Source organism: Dama dama, chromosome 5 (genome assembly GCF_033118175.1).
Source record: "Dama dama isolate Ldn47 chromosome 5, ASM3311817v1, whole genome shotgun sequence".
NCBI lineage: Eukaryota > Metazoa > Chordata > Mammalia > Artiodactyla > Cervidae > Dama > Dama dama.
In genome coordinates this window covers 87,374,075-87,390,262 of record NC_083685.1, presented here as the reverse complement: position 1 = coordinate 87,390,262, position 16,188 = coordinate 87,374,075, and the positions used below count along the sequence as shown (strand labels likewise).

The window sequence follows — 16,188 nt, the reverse complement described above, 5'->3', positions numbered from 1 at the left end:
CCCAGACCATCAGTGGCCAGTGTGCAGACCCCAGGTGACCCTGCAGGGAGCCGTGCTGGGTGAGGATGTCTGGGAATGAGGCTGCCTGCCTTGCGAGTGTGTGTGTGTGCCAATGTGTGTGTGCGTGTGTGTCTATACATGTGCTTTGGCTCCTGACTCATGGTAACAGGTGAGAAATCCAACATTACACTGGGAGGATATAACTGACTGTTGGTCAGGCTGTAGGTAAGGGGTCTCCAGGATTCTTTTTTTTTTTAATTTAGTTTTTGGCTGTGTTGGGTCTTTGCTGCCATGCGTGGGCTTTCTCTAGTTGTGGCGGGCAGGGGCTACTCTCTAATTGTGCAGGCTTCTCATTGAGGTGGCTTCTTTTGTTGCAAAGCTTGGGTTCTAGGGTGCACAGGCTTTAGTAGTTGTGGTGCACAGGTTTAGTTGCCCCTCAGCATGTGGGATCTTCCCGAACCAGAGACTGAACCTGTGTCCCTTGCAATGGCAGGCGGATTTTTAACCAGTGGCTCAGCAGGGACGTCCCTCCAGGATTCATTTTTTATTTCTCTCCTTTTCCACAAGAAGTTCAATAAACAAATATGTTCCTGTGTCTGCAAGGTAGAGGACCAGGTCTTGGGGACCTGGTCCCAGCTCCCAGGACGCAGGGTTGTCTTTGGGCCCCAGGTCACAGAACACAGGCTGCCCTGAAGGATGTTCTGGAAACCCAGCCTCTGTGGGCCCTTTTCCAGAGCTTAGCACTAACACATTTCTTTATCTGTTTGCTGGAGGGCAGTGCTTAGTCGCTCAGTCGTGTCTGACTCTTTGGGACCCCATGGACTGTAGCCCACCGGGCTCCTCTGTCCACAGGGATTCTCCAGGCAAGAAGGCAGTGGGGACCCTGAATTTAGGGAAGTGGATGGATTCGACTAAGTGTCTGCTTGGCAGAGGGCTGGAGCCTGAGGTGAGCTCCCAGAGACGGTACTGGATCCATGTGAGTGGGTGATGCTTGTGAGGCCATTTCACTCTTCAGGAGCAGGAGTGACCACAACATGCCCTGAGGGGCGCTCAGAGGCGGGGAGCCTGGAGACGGGGTGCGGTGGGCGGGAGAGAGCTCTGGGCTTGTGGTCTGTCCTCCCAGGGTGGAGGCCCTCGCTGCCCTCAGAAGCCTGGAAGGCCTGGGACTGGGGAGAGCCAGACCTCAGGATGGGGCTGAGGGAACTGCTGTGGGAATCACGGGATGGAGGCTGGGCTGCAAGAAATGAGGGTGGGCGTGTGACCTTCACCCCCTCCTCACCTCCAACCTGAGGGCCCAGGCCTCCTTCCTGCTGGAATCTGTTCACCCTTCAACCCTCCCTGTGGGTCCTCTCAGGCCCATCTCTAGACTTCCTCTTCCTCCCCGTCTTTGGTCCATGAACCGAGGGTTATGTGAATCTCTCTTGGCATTTAGGGTCCCACGCTTGGGCACCTCTTCACTTCTCTTGGTGAGATCTAGAGGCTGCCGGCATCCCTAGGCCACCCCCCCCATATCATTCCAACTTCCGCTCCATCATCACAGTGCCTTCCCTGTCCTTCCTGCACACCTCTCATGTATGAGTCATGATAATCTCAAGACTTCAGGCAAGGACCCCATGCCCTGCAATGCTTTCCCTGCACCCTCCCACATCCCAGGTGAAGGCTGTCATCTCACCCCAGCACCGGGGACCCTCAGGTCCCAGTGGTCTGTGTGTCTCCTCTTCTAGGCTGTAATCAAGGGCTTGGTCTTTTTTCAATTTAATATCCTTATTTTGGTGTAAAGCCTGAGATAGCATATGTGGCTTATGAATAGTTTGCTGAATAAATAAACGAATAATTGGATGCATGAAATGAGCTTTGGGACTTGTATACCCGGGGTCCCCATGGGCTCACGCAGGCTGAGTCTGTGCCCTTCCATTTTCCAGCAGCCCCTCCACCTTCCCCCAGCGGTAGAAATCTGCTTTCCTTTCCACTGGGCCCTGTAGCCGAGCTGGGATATTCAAGATGGTGGAAGAGGAAGGGGCTGATCCATCACTTCCTCTTCTCCTGAAATTGCGCCACCCATCGCCCCAACCGAACTTGCTAATTCAAGCCTTCCTCCGCGCCTCCTCTCACCCTACCCACCTTCCCTTTCCAGTATCCCCATCCCCGGCCCCCTCCCACCTAGTGAAATCCAAGGAAAACTCAGGGCATCATAGTTTGTGCCGGGACATCCTTCCCATTCACCAGCATGTCACCCACCCCTTGATGGAGAGCAGCCCTTCACCGGGTGGGCCAAGCTAACCCGCTCCAGGCAAAGGTCCCCTGGGGGCCGCACCCGTCCGCCATCACCCCCGGCCCCGGCCCCCGGCCCGGCTCACCTGTCTCGCCCCAGATGGGCAGGTACTCATCCTGCTGAATGTCCAGCATGATCTCCAGCCCATTGCCTGTCCCCCCCTTGACCGTGGTGAGCAGAGGCTTGCCGTCCTCGCCTGAGTTAAACATGTAACACTTCCCATATTTTGTAAACACCTGAGGGAGAGAAGAGAAAGAAGCACGTGGGTGACTTTGGACTGGGCTCCAGGCAGACTGGGAACCCCAGAAATCCGACAGCAGGCCAGTGTCCCCACAGCCCGTCACAGCCAACCCTCTTGGGGACCACGATAAACCTCACCCCCGGTTAATGGGCTGGATTTTGGCATCGAAGAACACATCTGGACACCCTTTGGGGTTTGTTGCCATGGGGTCTGGTCTCTTCTCCCTCTGTTAATCCTTCTCTGGGGGCGGGGCCAGGGGGCGGGGGGAGCCATGTCCACTTTCAAGTGTCAATCATTGTCTGTATGCTTTCTATCCTGTATTCTGTGCCTCCAGCCCTGAGCTTTCTCTTGGGCTCCAGACACGCTGATCCAACTGCCTGATACGCATGATTTCTGCATGGCCCATAGACACCCGACTGCCAGCACGTCCCAATGGGATCAAGGTTTCCTCAGCGTCTGCACCCCACCGGACGGTTCTTCTGTGCACTGTGTCCTGGGGAATAGCATTGCCACCTGCCCAGGGGCTCAGACCAGACCCTCAGAGTGGGTGTCCCCTCTTCCTCTTTCTCACCCCACGTCCAGTCAACTGGCAGGGCCCATCAACACTATCTCTGCATCCAACTTGACTTTTGCCTTCTCTCTTCGGCACGGCTTTAACATAATGACCTCCATCATTTCTTGCTTGGGCTGCTGCAGTTTCTTAGCTAGACTGCTGGATTCCAGACAACCTTCTCCAGCCCATCCTCTAAGTGAATCGTGGCTCACTCCTTCAGAAATGCAAACCTGATTATATTAATCCTGTGGTTAAAATCCATCAGGGCTGCCCATCCCCCTGAGAATAAGATCCAGGCCCACCCTCCACACTCAGCCTTCTATGATGCTCTCTCTGTCTGCTCCATCCTCCTCTTCCCATCTGAGTCCATGGGAATCCACTGGAAGACAAGCTCATGGGTTCGGTGGTTACCTCTGCATGTTCACTGAGGAATCTACCCCTGGTGGCTAGCTTAGGGCCTGGCACCTGGGGGTATTCCAGAAATATATGTCAAGTGGACAAGTGAATGAATACGTGAGTGGGTGGGTGGGTGGAGCTACATTAAACAACTCTGGCACCTCTGGAGGTGCCCTGCTGGTTCGCCTACTTGTGGCTTTCTACTTTGCTGCTTCCTCTACTGGTAACGGCTCTTGTTCCTTTATCTGCCTGGGCAACTTCTGTCCATTCTCCAAGACTGAATCAATCCACTGCCTCCTCCAGGATGCCATCCCAAGCTCAAGGACCAAGTTGTATAACATCCTTCCTCACTTTCCCGCCTTGCTCCTTCACCAGGGCAGCTATCACATGCAACAGTAACCACAGGTGGATATTGTTGTTTCCATTGTGCAGAGGAGAAAACCACAGCCCAGAGAGGTTAAGCAACTTGCTCAAGGTCACACAGCTATTAAGTAGAAAAGTTGAGATTCAAAGCCTCATCTGTCTGGTTCTAACACACATGATCTTTTGGGGCATGTTGTCTTTGTCATTGGGATGTTTCTGAGCCTTATACTGCTCCTCTCTGCCTTGCTTTTTCCATCAGCCAATCAATAGTCATATGCATGAGCTCCTACTACATGCAAGGATTATGGAGACTGTAAAGAGGTATACAAGCCCTGCTCTCCCAGTATTTCCCTTTATAGCCAGGGTCCCCAACGCCCTGGCCATGGGCCAGTACTGGTCCATGACCTGTTAGGAACCCGGCTGCATGGCAGGAGGTGAGTGGGGAGATGGAAGCTTCATCTGTATTTACAGTCTCTCCCCATCCCTTGGGCTTCCCAGGTGGCACTGGTGGTAAAGAACCAGCCTGCCAATGCACATGATGTAAGAGATGCGCACTCGATCCCTGGGTTGGGAAGATCCCCTACAGGAGGGCATGACAACCCACTCCAGGATTCTTGCCTGGAGAATCCCATGGACAGAGGAGCCTGGTGGGCTATAGTCCATGGGGTCCCAAAGACTCAGACACAACTGAAGTGACTTAGCACTCACTCCTTCTCTCCCTTGCTTTACCACTTGAGCTCCACCGCCTGTCAGATCAGATCAGTGGGGCATAATAAATTTAATACACTTGAATCATCTTGAAAACATCCCGACACCCCCTCCTCCCAACCCCACCCCGCGTCCACCCCAGTCCGTGGAAAAACTGTCTTCCATGAAACCGGTCTCTTGTGCCAAAATGGTTGGGGACCGCTGCTTTTTAGTGCACATCAAAGTATATAATTAGATGGTGATTTATAGACTGTTTGTTGGAGAGGGTGGGGGCTGGGTCTGTTTTGTTGGATGAATGAATGAATGGGGTTCAAGGGGTTGCTACTCCCATTCCCTCGCCCACATCTGGGAGGCGCCCTTAAGTGTTGGCCAGCCTTGCTAGTTCTGGCGGGAACTCACACCTGATCTCTTGTTCCACTCCCCTCCCCTCCCTTTCTCTGCTCTGGTCTTCTCAGCTTCGAGCTTAATTGTTCCTGAGCGTTTTTGCTTGCTTCTCCTGGGGGGTATTAGAGGAGAGACAGTTTGCCTTCGTGGGGGCAGAAGAAGGGGCTCCGAGCCAGGCAGGCGCGCACGGACTACACTTCTCCACCGGCCGCCCTGACTGCACCGAGCCAGCCCACCTCTCCTGCCTCGCTTCTCGGAGAGGATCATTTTCCTCTTTGCTCAACATCAAAGGCTGAGAGCTATTTACCCACAGCGCAGTTTTGCTACAAACTCGGGACAAGATGCCGCTCTCCTTCCCCGTTGCCGTGCATAATGACGTGTAAGAGTAACTGGCTTCAAACATAGGCCTTATCGCCCCCAGCCACAAAAGACAATTTATTTAAGTCTAGACTGTCAGGCCAGAGCTCGCTGCTTCTTCAGGCCTGCCATTCTCCGAGGCACTCCTCTGCTCTCCTGGTAAGCCCTGACAGCCTCATCTGGGATGGCAGGGCTGAATTTGCAAGGTTGCTAAGAATCAAGAACTGCTCTTAGTTAGATCCTTTTGTAGGAATTAATGGTGCATATATCAAACCTGGACCTGCAGGAGTGACAGGGGTGGGGGGTGGGGGGAAGCCTGAGTTAAAGATGGACCCCATGACCATCATTTTCATTGCTCACTGCGTGTTACAGTTGAGAGATGACACTTACAGCTTCAACTTGCTCAATGGCCCCATGAAGTTGGAGGGAAGGAGACTAAAAATTCCTGAGCATCTACTCTGTGCTGGCTCCTGCTTGGCATTTTCAGAGGAACTATCTTTTTGCTAATTATGGTCCCAACTACCCTGATGGGAAGGCGTCTTATTGTCACATGCCCATTTTACAGCTGGGAAGACTGAGACTTAGTGAAGAGGTAGGTCGTAGAGCCGGGACTCATGGGTGTGACTTTACCACCAAGGAAGTTCCAAGGGAGGAATCCTGAGATTTTGAGCCAGACAGAAAGGCATCAGAGCACCTTGCTCATTATTTGTCAAGTCTGTGGCCTTGAACACGACATCTTTTTCCAATGTCAGTTTTCATGTTTGCAAATTGAGCAAAGATAACCTTGCCACATGGTTGTAACATCTAAATGAGGGAATGCAAGTGGATTTGTTTGGAAGATTACATAATAGACATCTTTAAGAGGTATGGATCCATACTAGGTCCTTTTCAGCAGAAGTGAGAGAAGTTATTTGAGTTATGGGGGGAGGTCAGTGATGAACTGAAGAATGGGGGGTGTTGAGGGGGCCTGTCCTCTCTGATTGTGACTCAGTAATACCAAACTCATCTCTCTCTCTCTGTTGCTGTTGTTGCTTTTTGGCCGCATGGGTCTTCATTGCAGCTCTCAGGCTCTCTAGTTGTGGCATGTTGGGCTTAGTTGTCCCAGGCATGCGGATCTTAGTTCCTTGACCAGGGATCACACTGTGTCTGCTGCATTGGAAGGTGGAATTTTAACCACTGGACCCCCAGGGAAGTCCCACCGAGCTCATTTTGAAGTAGTTACAGGGGATGGAAACCATCATGTGCCACTGACTGCTTATTCCTTAATAATGTTAAGCCTGTTGCTAAAAGCCCAGGGCAGCCAATGAGATTACTGGAGCCACAGAGTTCTGTAAGAGAGGGCAATGCTTTGATGCACATAATCCACTTTGAAATCTACTTTTGGATGGAACTGCAAACAGTTACTGGTGCAGTGGACAGCCATCATAGTCTGAAGTTAGCATGCTTTAGCCGGTACTTTTTTTCTCTTGGTAGTGTCTGTGTCTGATTTTGGTATCAGGGTGATGGTGGCTTCAAAGTCATAGAATGACTTTGGGAGTGATCCTTCCTACTCAGTCTTCTGGAAGAGTTTGAGGGACTTCCCTGATGGTCCAGTGGCTGAGACTCTGAGCTCTCAATGCAGGGAGCCCAGATTCAGTCCCTGGTCAGGGAACTAGACACAACTAAGAGTTGGCATGCCACAGTGAAAAGATCCTGAATGCCGCATCTAAAGATCCTGCGTGCTGCAAGGAATAGTGAAGATCCCGTGCACCACCGCTGAGACCTGCACAGCCAAATAAATAAATAAAGATAAAAATTAAACAAAGATTTTGAGAAAGATCGGTATAAGTTCTTCTTTGTATGTTTGGTAGAATTCCCCAGTGAAGCTGTCTAGCCCTGGACTTTTGTTTGCAGGGAGGTCTTTTTTTTTTTTTAATTACAGATTCTATTTCACTTCTAGTGATTGGTCTGTTCAAATCGTTTCTTCTTGATTCGGTTTTGGTGGGCTGTATGTTTTTAGAAACCTGTCCACTTCTAAGTTATTCAGTGTTTTGGCATAAATTGTTCATATTTGGCACAATCTAAATCCAAGAAATCTGGATGTGGGGATGGGGAGAGGCTCTGTGCCTTCCAGTAGCTCTTAGAACAGTCCTGAGCTCACAGACTGGCTTGGCTGCCCTCTGTGGAGCACCACTCACATTCTATCTGCTGTCATTGATATTTGGCAGCAGCCTTATGAGTTTGGTCTTATCACTCCCATCTTACAGATAAGGAAACTGAGGCCCAGAGAGGCTGAGCCAGGTCACAGAGCTGGTAAGTAGGGAATCCAGGGTGTAAGTCATCTTTGCCTCACTCCATTGCCTGTGTTCTTTGCCCCCGCTTCCTCGTAGCTACAGCTCCTCTGTTCCCGGCAGACTGGTAAAATTGGTTCCTTGCTAACACTGGGGGTCTTGAGCCTGGCCATGGTGGCGGGGGGTGGTTATATCTCAGAGTCAGGAGAATCTCAGAGAAGTACAGACACCACAAATCTTCTTGGGGATTTCCCTGGTGGTCCAGGGGTTAAGAATCCTCCTTTCAATGCAGGGAACACGGGGTTGATCCCTGATTGGGGAACTAAGATCCCATAAGCTGTGGGGCAACGAAACCTGAGCCCTGCAACTAATGAAGCCCTCAGGTCACAATTAGAGAGCCTGCTCGCCACAACCAAAGGCTCCTCTTGATGCAATGAGGATCCTATGTGCCACAACTAAGACCTATCACAGCCAAATAAATAAATAAATAGATATAAAAAAATCTTCTTGCCCAAATGTCTCATTTTGCCCGTGGCTCAGAGAGGTGAGTGTCCTGCCCTGGGTCACACAGCTAGATTGGGGGCAGAGTTGAGATCTGACCTGGGTTTGGGTCTGTGCTCTTCCTCTAAAGCCTTTGTTTGCTCATGATGGGGGTTGGAGATGCTGGCTAAGCTCCCCTTCCTGGGGCCCTGCATCCAAGAATAAAAAAGATTAGCAGTGCCTGCTGGCCTGGGTACCAGCATCCAGGTTTGGTGTGACCTGTTGGGGCTGCCTGCCTTAGAGTCCAGGAAATGCACAGTGGAAAAGGTTAGGGACAGCAGATATCCCTGAAGACACAGTTTTCTGGCCCAATTAGTAGTGCAAACAACATTTCTACACATGGACCTACTTAAGAAAATAAATTATGTATAAGCTCCCTTAAGGACTGTAGAAATGTCCACTTACCAGCACACAACTGGGCCTGCAAACTTCAAACCTTCCAAGCCTTCGTTAATCCTGACCTTTAGGGCTTTTCTGAGGCAGTGGCTTCCTTGTCTCCTCCTTGAAATCCTATTGCTCCAAACCTCCTCTAAAACTCAGCTTTTCCCCCCTGCTGAGTTGAATGAAATTTCCTCCCAGTGATTTGCTGAAATTTCTTGTTTGGCTGTTTTCAAAATAATGGACATGCTAAAGCCCACTGTTTTGTTTGCTCTGGTTTTCTCTATTGAAATCTCCTAACACAGCAATCCTCAAGCTTTTTGGCACCAGGGACCAGTTTTCTGGAAGAAAACTTTTCCAGGAAGCAGGGGAGTGCATGGTTTCTGGATGATTCAAGTGCCTTACATTTATTGTGCATATTATTTCTATTATTATTACATTAGCTCCACCTCAGAACATCATGCATTAGATCCCAGAGGTTGAGGACCCTGCTTTAACACATTTCACACAGAGGGAGGAAAACAGTCTGTTAAATGGGTTAGCAGGCTTTCAGTAAACAAAATGAAGCTGCCTTTTGTTTTCTTTTCTTGGAAGGAGGGGTGGAAGGTTATCAGTAATTCATTCCTTTTCATTGCTGTGTGGTATTCCATTGCACAGCTATACCAGGATTTATTCATTCAACTATTGATAGACATTGGGTTGGCTATTACAGATAAAGCTACTATGAGCAGGTATAGGTCAGTCTTTGTATGGATACGTTTTCATTTCTCTTAAGTACGTGCTTAGGAATTGAATGGCTGAATTGTATCATCATAAGTGTGTCTGTAACTATTTAAGAAATGGCCAAGTTGTTTCCAAAATGGTTGTATAGTTTTATATTCCCATCAGCTATGAAAGTTTCAGTGGGGGTGGTTTCCATTTGTTTTCTGAAGTTGTCAATGAACATGTTTGAGAATTAAGTACGGCAGAGGGATGCGTGCATGAGGAGGGGGCTTTAGATGGTCAGCTCCTGGAAGACGAGGCCTGCCTGCATCTTATTAGGAAAAATGCTTACTCACTCATCTCTTCCTGCAACAGGAATTTTTGGCCATCTATGATGCTCCTCGGACAGATGCCTGACTGTGCTTTTACCCCATGGTGAGATTTAAAAGGCAATTTCAGCAAGTACCCAGGAAAGCACCTCCGTGTGGCTGTGGAGTCCTTGGGAACCAAGGAGATGAGAGAATGCAGCCCCTAGGCAACCACTTCATCCCAACCAAGAGGCCACAGTCTCTTTTAGGACATCATTAATATCATCCATCTTTGGGTTCCTTTTCGGAGGGGAGAGGAGAACGTATAGTCACTGGGCGTTTACCACGAGGCAGGCACTGTGCTGATCGCTTTATGTTCCTTCTATCTTTCTTAATAATAATTTAACCAATTAATTAAGTAATTTGGCTGCACTGGGTCTTAGTTGTAGCATACAGGATCTTCAATCTTCCTTGTGGCGTGTGAGGTCTTTATTTGCAGCATGTGGGATCTAGTTCCCTGACCAGCGACCCCCTGCTTTGGGAGCATGGAGTCTTTAGCCACTGGACCACCAGGGAAGTCCCCTATAGACCTTCTGTCCTTTAGGGCTCACAGGACCCACTGATGTAGGTGTTATTCTCCCCAATCTGTAGATGAGAAATTAAGGTTCAGCGAGGCTAAGTCCTTATCCAAGGTCCTCCAGCTAGAGAGAGATTCACCTGACTTTTCCCTTTATAGGCAAGGGTCGCTCAAAGAACCCTTAGCATCATTTGAGCATGTAATATGGTCCTGTGACCCCCATCCCCTCCCCTCCATGCAGAGACGTGACATATGCTGTGTTGGTTTCACTGAGAAACCCTCCCGTCTCCTTCCTCCAAGCCTGAAACACAGCCCGGGGCTTTTCTGTTGGGCAACTGTCCAGAGAGTTTTAGACCACACTGGAAGAGATGTGTGAGCCCCACACAGAAGAAAAGAGCATCAGGTGACTGCCAGTCTGTCAGCTGGGAAAACAGCACAGAGGGGAGCAAGGGGTGACTCTGAGCGCTCTCCAAGTCACACATTTTGTGAGCAAATGTTCCCCTGGAGATCGGCTCACAGAGGCAGAAGGGCCACTTGAAGGCGCCTGGAGGGCCATTTGAAGTTCCAGACCTTCACCGATGAATCCCTCCTGACCCCTCATGTGAGCATCCCAAATTGGCCCTGACTTGGAGGTATGAAACGAGTTAGGGGGAGCTAGAAGCCTTTCAAGTTGGACCAGCTTGGCTGGTGTGGGGAGGGGAGTCTGGGTGATGGAGGTTTGATGGTGGGAGACTTCAGGACGGGTTAGTTGCTCTTTCTGCTGGGGTCCTCCACTGTCTGTCTCCTGTGGGAAGTAAGGGCTGTGTCCTTTTCACCCCTGGCATCTCAGTGCCTGGCCCCATGCCTGGCACACAGTAGGCACTTAATGGGCAGGTGTCTGGATGCAAGAAAAGAGTCAAGCATGGAACTGGGAACCAGAGAGCCTCAGCTTCCAACGCTGGCTCTGCCCTGATTCAGGGAAGTCATTTCCTCTTTTTGAATCCTGATGCCTCATCCTGGAAATGCTGGTAAGAGTAACTTCCACTAGAATTCTTGTAAAGATCAAAAAGGTCATAATGGATCTGAAATCACTTTGTAGAAAAAAAAAGTTTTCAGCCCAGGCAGAGAACTTTCTTGCCTGTGGTCAGTATCATGGCTAAGCCCCGAAGGGGCAGGGGAGGTGAAAGCATTGCTATTTGCCTGTAGAAATGGAATCTGAGATGTTGTTCCATCTGGGACCACATTTGTGGCTCATCCATTAGGTTGCCTCATGAACATCTACAGAACCTCTCTTGTGTTCCAGCACCACCCCAGGTGTTGGGGATGCAGAGAAGCATCAAGTCTTTAGGGACCACCTAGTAGGGAAGGTGGTCCTGCAGAGTGGTCCCGGGTGGAGTGCTCAGAAAGAAGCTGTCTGGTGGGTAGGGATGGGAGGATTGTGGGGGTTGATACAGAATTCTTTCTAGAGGCAGGGCTGCTGACCCCAGCAGTATTTAGCAGGCTGAGACAGATCCCTTAGGCTGGCTCCTGGTCTTAACAGGGGCATGCTGATGTCAGGGAGGCCAGTGATGTCCGCTGAGCCCTACCTACCAGCCCTTCACTCCAGCTCGCTTCTGTTTCCACCCCTTAGACAGACAACAATGGGCTCTACTAAGAGACTGGCAGGAAGGACAGACCTTGGAGTCAGGTTATCCTGGCTGAACACCTACTATGTTCCAGACACTGTGCACAGTGAAGAGTGGCGCTTAGCTATTAGCTCACTGATAATCACTAAGACACACAGGCTGGCATCTTGTTCTTTTCAAGGAAACCAGTGTCAGTCTCCGAGGACCCCTGCCGACCCCCCAAGCCTGGCTCTCTGATCTGCCCACTGCCAGAAGGTCACCAAGCCCAGCCATAGGGATATGGGGCCACGGCAAGTGGGTTAATAGAAAGAGCACGTTCCTAGGGAGCCAAGGCTGACTGCGAAGACCATCCCCTTGGCTATTATCAGATGTGGGGAGCAGGACCCAGGAGGCCTTCCTTGCCTTGAGGGAGAGCAGAAGCACAGAAAAAGTGAAGGAGAAAGAGTGGGCACAAATCACCCACAGCCCATCACCGTGTCCCTCTCCTGCCCCCATTCCCCCCTTCTTAACCCTGCTGACATGATCCCTGCTGCCGCAGCCCACGCCAGTTCCCGCACAGAACCTACTGAAGGCAGGGTGTGTTCAAGGTGCAGCTGCCCAGACACACTGGAAGTAGCCCTGAGTTCTGCCACATTTGGTTCTTTCGGGGTGCAGAGCCCCGTGGCGAGGCATACCTTAGTCTGTGTTCTGATCACTTACCAGATAATGGATGCTAAGTACTTGACAGAGTACTCACTTAGTAACATTAGCTAAGATAATGTGGGGATTCTGCACCTGAGTTCTGAAATCTCAGCTCTTACACGATGTGATTTCTGGGTTTCTGGTCTGTATTACAAGTTCTTTTTACAACCGCTTGCCTGATCCTGTGATTACGGCCCTGTTCCCACTTCTGACTGCTGCCTGCTGGACTTATGTATGCCCACTTGGTTTCCCTGTGGCCGTGCCCAGATGGAACATTCCTAGGGTATTCCTCTATAGGAAGTTTGTATTTCTGCTCAGCTGAACTTCACCTTTCCCCCACTTTTCCAGCCTCTATCCCAGGGACTTGTGTGGGCTTCCTAGCCCATTGTGTTTTCTACCTGTGTGATCCACCCGGAGATAAGACATGGGTCATTCCTTGCAGCTGCCTCACTACACACCTTCTGAAGCAGGTGTGGGATGGGGGAGGGGAAAGGTAAGGATCAGAAATGTGTTCTATTGTGTTCCTAGTTAATTTCACATTATTCTACAGGTCTGCTTAGAAACTATGCATGGGTGAAAACCAAATGATGGTTTATGATGTTTACGGAAGAAAAGCAGATGTTCCAATTAATGCTAGGGCTGAAAACAGTCCCAAGGCAGGCTGATTCTAAAATCTGATCAAGAAAAGGTCAAATAGGTAACAACCCACATGGCACAAAATCCTCATACCACATTCTTTCTGATTTCATATTTTCTCATTAAAAACATATTTCAGCGTCTCCAGAAACTGCTCAGAGAATGTCACTGTCTTCTAGTTTTGCCCCCTCACTGGTCTTGGAGGTTGAGCGGCATGTAATTTCTGTAGCAAAGCTTGCATTGTGAATGTTCAAAGGCATCGCAGATTCACGAATGCAGAGGGTTTGAGGCAGTTCAGTGAGATTGCTTTCCCAACGTGTGGAATTAAGACCTGGCTGGAAGATATACAGCATGCACGATACCACGCTCCTTCCTAGGTCCATAGCAGACAATAACTAATGGATCACAGTACTGTTTCCCTCTGAGTCTCACAGTTTTTAATTTTTTTTCTTTTTTTTTCCAGCCCAATAATTCTGGCTGCCACTGTTGGAGTTGGCAAGTGAGTTGACTCCTATTTGCCCTCCTTGTGCAGGAAGAATGTACTGCTGATTGTGACAGTGTTTCTGTAATAAAAGGCAATGTCTGATAGTTGGGGCAGGTTTGGAGGACAACTTCAGGGGCACAGTTATGGGGGCTTAGGCAGAAGGGACTGTAGTTGGTGACACAGGCAGAAGAAGGACTTTGTATACTAAAAAAAAAAAAAAACTGCTGGACTTCCCTGGTAGTCCAGTGGTTAAGAATTCACCTGCCAGTGCAGGGGATATGTGTTCGATCCCTGGTCTGGGAAGATCCCACATGACGGGGGCAACTGAGCCTGTGTGTGACTACTGAGCCCATGCACTCTGGAGCCCGTGCCCTGCAACAAGAGATGCCCTCGCACCACAATGAAGAGTAGCCTCTGCTCACCGCAACTAGAGAAAGTCCATGCACAGCCACAAAGACCCAGCACAGCCAAAAATAAATAATAAAGTATTAAAAATTGCTTAGACTTGCTGCTCTGCACTCTGGTAGAGCAAGTATAAGCTTTGGAACCAAGTACCAATTCTGCCATTCATGAGTTTTTCAAATCGGGTTAATATTTCCTGACCATCCCTTTGTTTTCTGTCTCAGATTGGTGGACTCGACTCCCAGGCGACTGGGAATAATTTTCATGGTACTACAGTTCCTTGACTTAGTATCAAAGAATCAAAGGACCTGAGATGATTAGGGGCTTTCAAAATGAAAGACAAAGCGTCCTTTTGTTCTTTCAACATCTAATGAACTACTATCATGTGTCAAATACTCTGTGAGATCCTGGGAATGCAAAGATAAATAAGACACGGACACTCCCCTCAGTTGCCAGGGTAGAAATGGAGGAAAAACAGCCTCAGGCCGTCAAGAAGGCAGAGCAGCTCTAAGGCCATCATTGATTCCCACACATCCATTTACAGAATGCAGCTCTTGAGGGACTATGAACAGGATGCAAGGTCCTCTTGTGTAGTATCTGCTCTAACCCTTAGTCCTGTTGAGCTTGTGTGCATTTGCAGAGGGCCAGTTTCCAGTTACTGTATTGTTTTTTAAGGGTGACTTAAAAAAATTATTTATTTGGCTGTGCTGGGTCTTAGTTGAGGCATGAGATCTTTGGCTTTTGTTGCAGCATGCGGGATCTAGTTCCCTGATCAGGGATCGAACCTGGGCCCCCTGAATCGGGAACTTGGAGCCTTAGCCACTGGACCCACCAGGAAAATCCGTCAGCTACTGCTCTGACATCAGCATGACCTACTCCGGCCTTTCCCATCCTTTCTGCACTCCTCCATCACAAGAGCCCCATCGCATCTCCTTACCTCCAAATCAGAGCCTAGATTAGGATGGGAAAGGTGAAGTGCCAAGGCACAGAATTTAAGGAGGTATTCAATTCTTGGGACTGAGAGTGGTGAGTGCCTCTTTAAATTTTGCACCTGGGTACCCCACTTGTACACCCTAGTCTGGGCCCTGTTCCAGACAAAGTCAGATGAAGACAGGAAGAAAGACATCCATGGTGAAAGTGGCAAGACAGCTTGTTCTCACAAGCTTGCAAAATAGACACTATTGTCTTATTTACAGATGAAGAAACTGAGGCTCAGAAATGGTGAGTTACTTGCAGAGGCATCACAGAGTGGGAAAAAATCAGAGGCTTTTTTTTTTTTAAACTGAGACAGACCCAGGTCATGTTCTCAGTTCTGCCTGTCCTGAGCTATGTGACCTTGGGCCAGTGACTTATTTTTTTCTGACCTTCTGATTCCTCCATCTGAAGAATGGGGATAATACTCTCTTTCAAGGTCAGATGGGAAGTCCAGGCACTTCTAGCTTCTGGTTCCGTGACTCTGCTTTCTCATGTGTTAAGTGGACCGGCCATACCTGTTTCACCGAGATGCCCTGGGGACCAAATGAAATGATGGCCGTACCAGCCCAAGGTGAGTTCTGAAGAGCTGTTTGGAGGCTCAAGTGTGAATTCCTTAATAGACTTTTCTGTCTCTCCAGCCCTGTTAACTGTCTGGTCTTCTGGGGTGCAAGGAGGGAGGTGAGCATCTGTTTGGTGAGTGCTTTTAGAGGTCTCTGATAATAGCTTCAGATCTTCTCTAGAGGGATAATTGAGATGGAATGCTGGCTACAGGTCAGATGCCACATCCATCCCATTAAAAAACCTCCCAGAAACCCTACTATTACTCCCATTGCCAGAGAAGAAGAAACAAAATCTGGGGGAGGCCAAAGGACTCACCCAAGGTCATGCAGCATGTCGACAGCAGAGCCAGGAGCTCCACCCATCTGTCTGATGGAGCGACCTGGGCTTTCTGTGTCCTACTAGGCAACAGTGACAGGAAGAAATCCTGGCTATTTCTCAGCAATGGAGCAAAATCTAGAATTTGCACCTGAGCATGCGTCAATGTATCTGAATATAAATTAGACTCATTGAAAGTCAGGACATGTAACCTTGTGAGTGCCAATTGCTCCCTAAGCAGGAGCAGAGTGATGGCTTGAGGCTTTCCAGGATGGCCTGAGAGTGTCACTGATTTGAGTCTTTCTTGTTGTTCGTGTTGTTTAGTGGCTAAGTTGCATGTGACTCTTTTCTGACCCCCAAGGACTGTGTAGCCTGTCAGTCTTCTCTGTCCACGGGATTCTCCAGGCAAGAATACTGGGGTGGGTTGCCATTTCCTCCCCCAGGGGATCTTCCTGACCCAGGTATTGAACCCATGTCTCCT

At 49.4% G+C, this 16,188-nt stretch overlaps 1 protein-coding gene across 2 annotated transcripts in view; it reads right to left on the bottom strand.

Annotated features, from left to right (window-relative positions):
* Positions 1-16,188, bottom strand: part of ASIC2 (acid sensing ion channel subunit 2) — a 1,201,082-nt gene that overhangs the window by 94,039 nt on the left and 1,090,855 nt on the right. For both annotated transcript variants that reach the window (XM_061140983.1, XM_061140982.1), the window contains exon 2: positions 2,358-2,508. In XM_061140983.1, the coding sequence (XP_060996966.1) occupies positions 2,358-2,508 (151 nt within the window). The remainder of the gene's footprint in view (positions 1-2,357; positions 2,509-16,188) is intronic.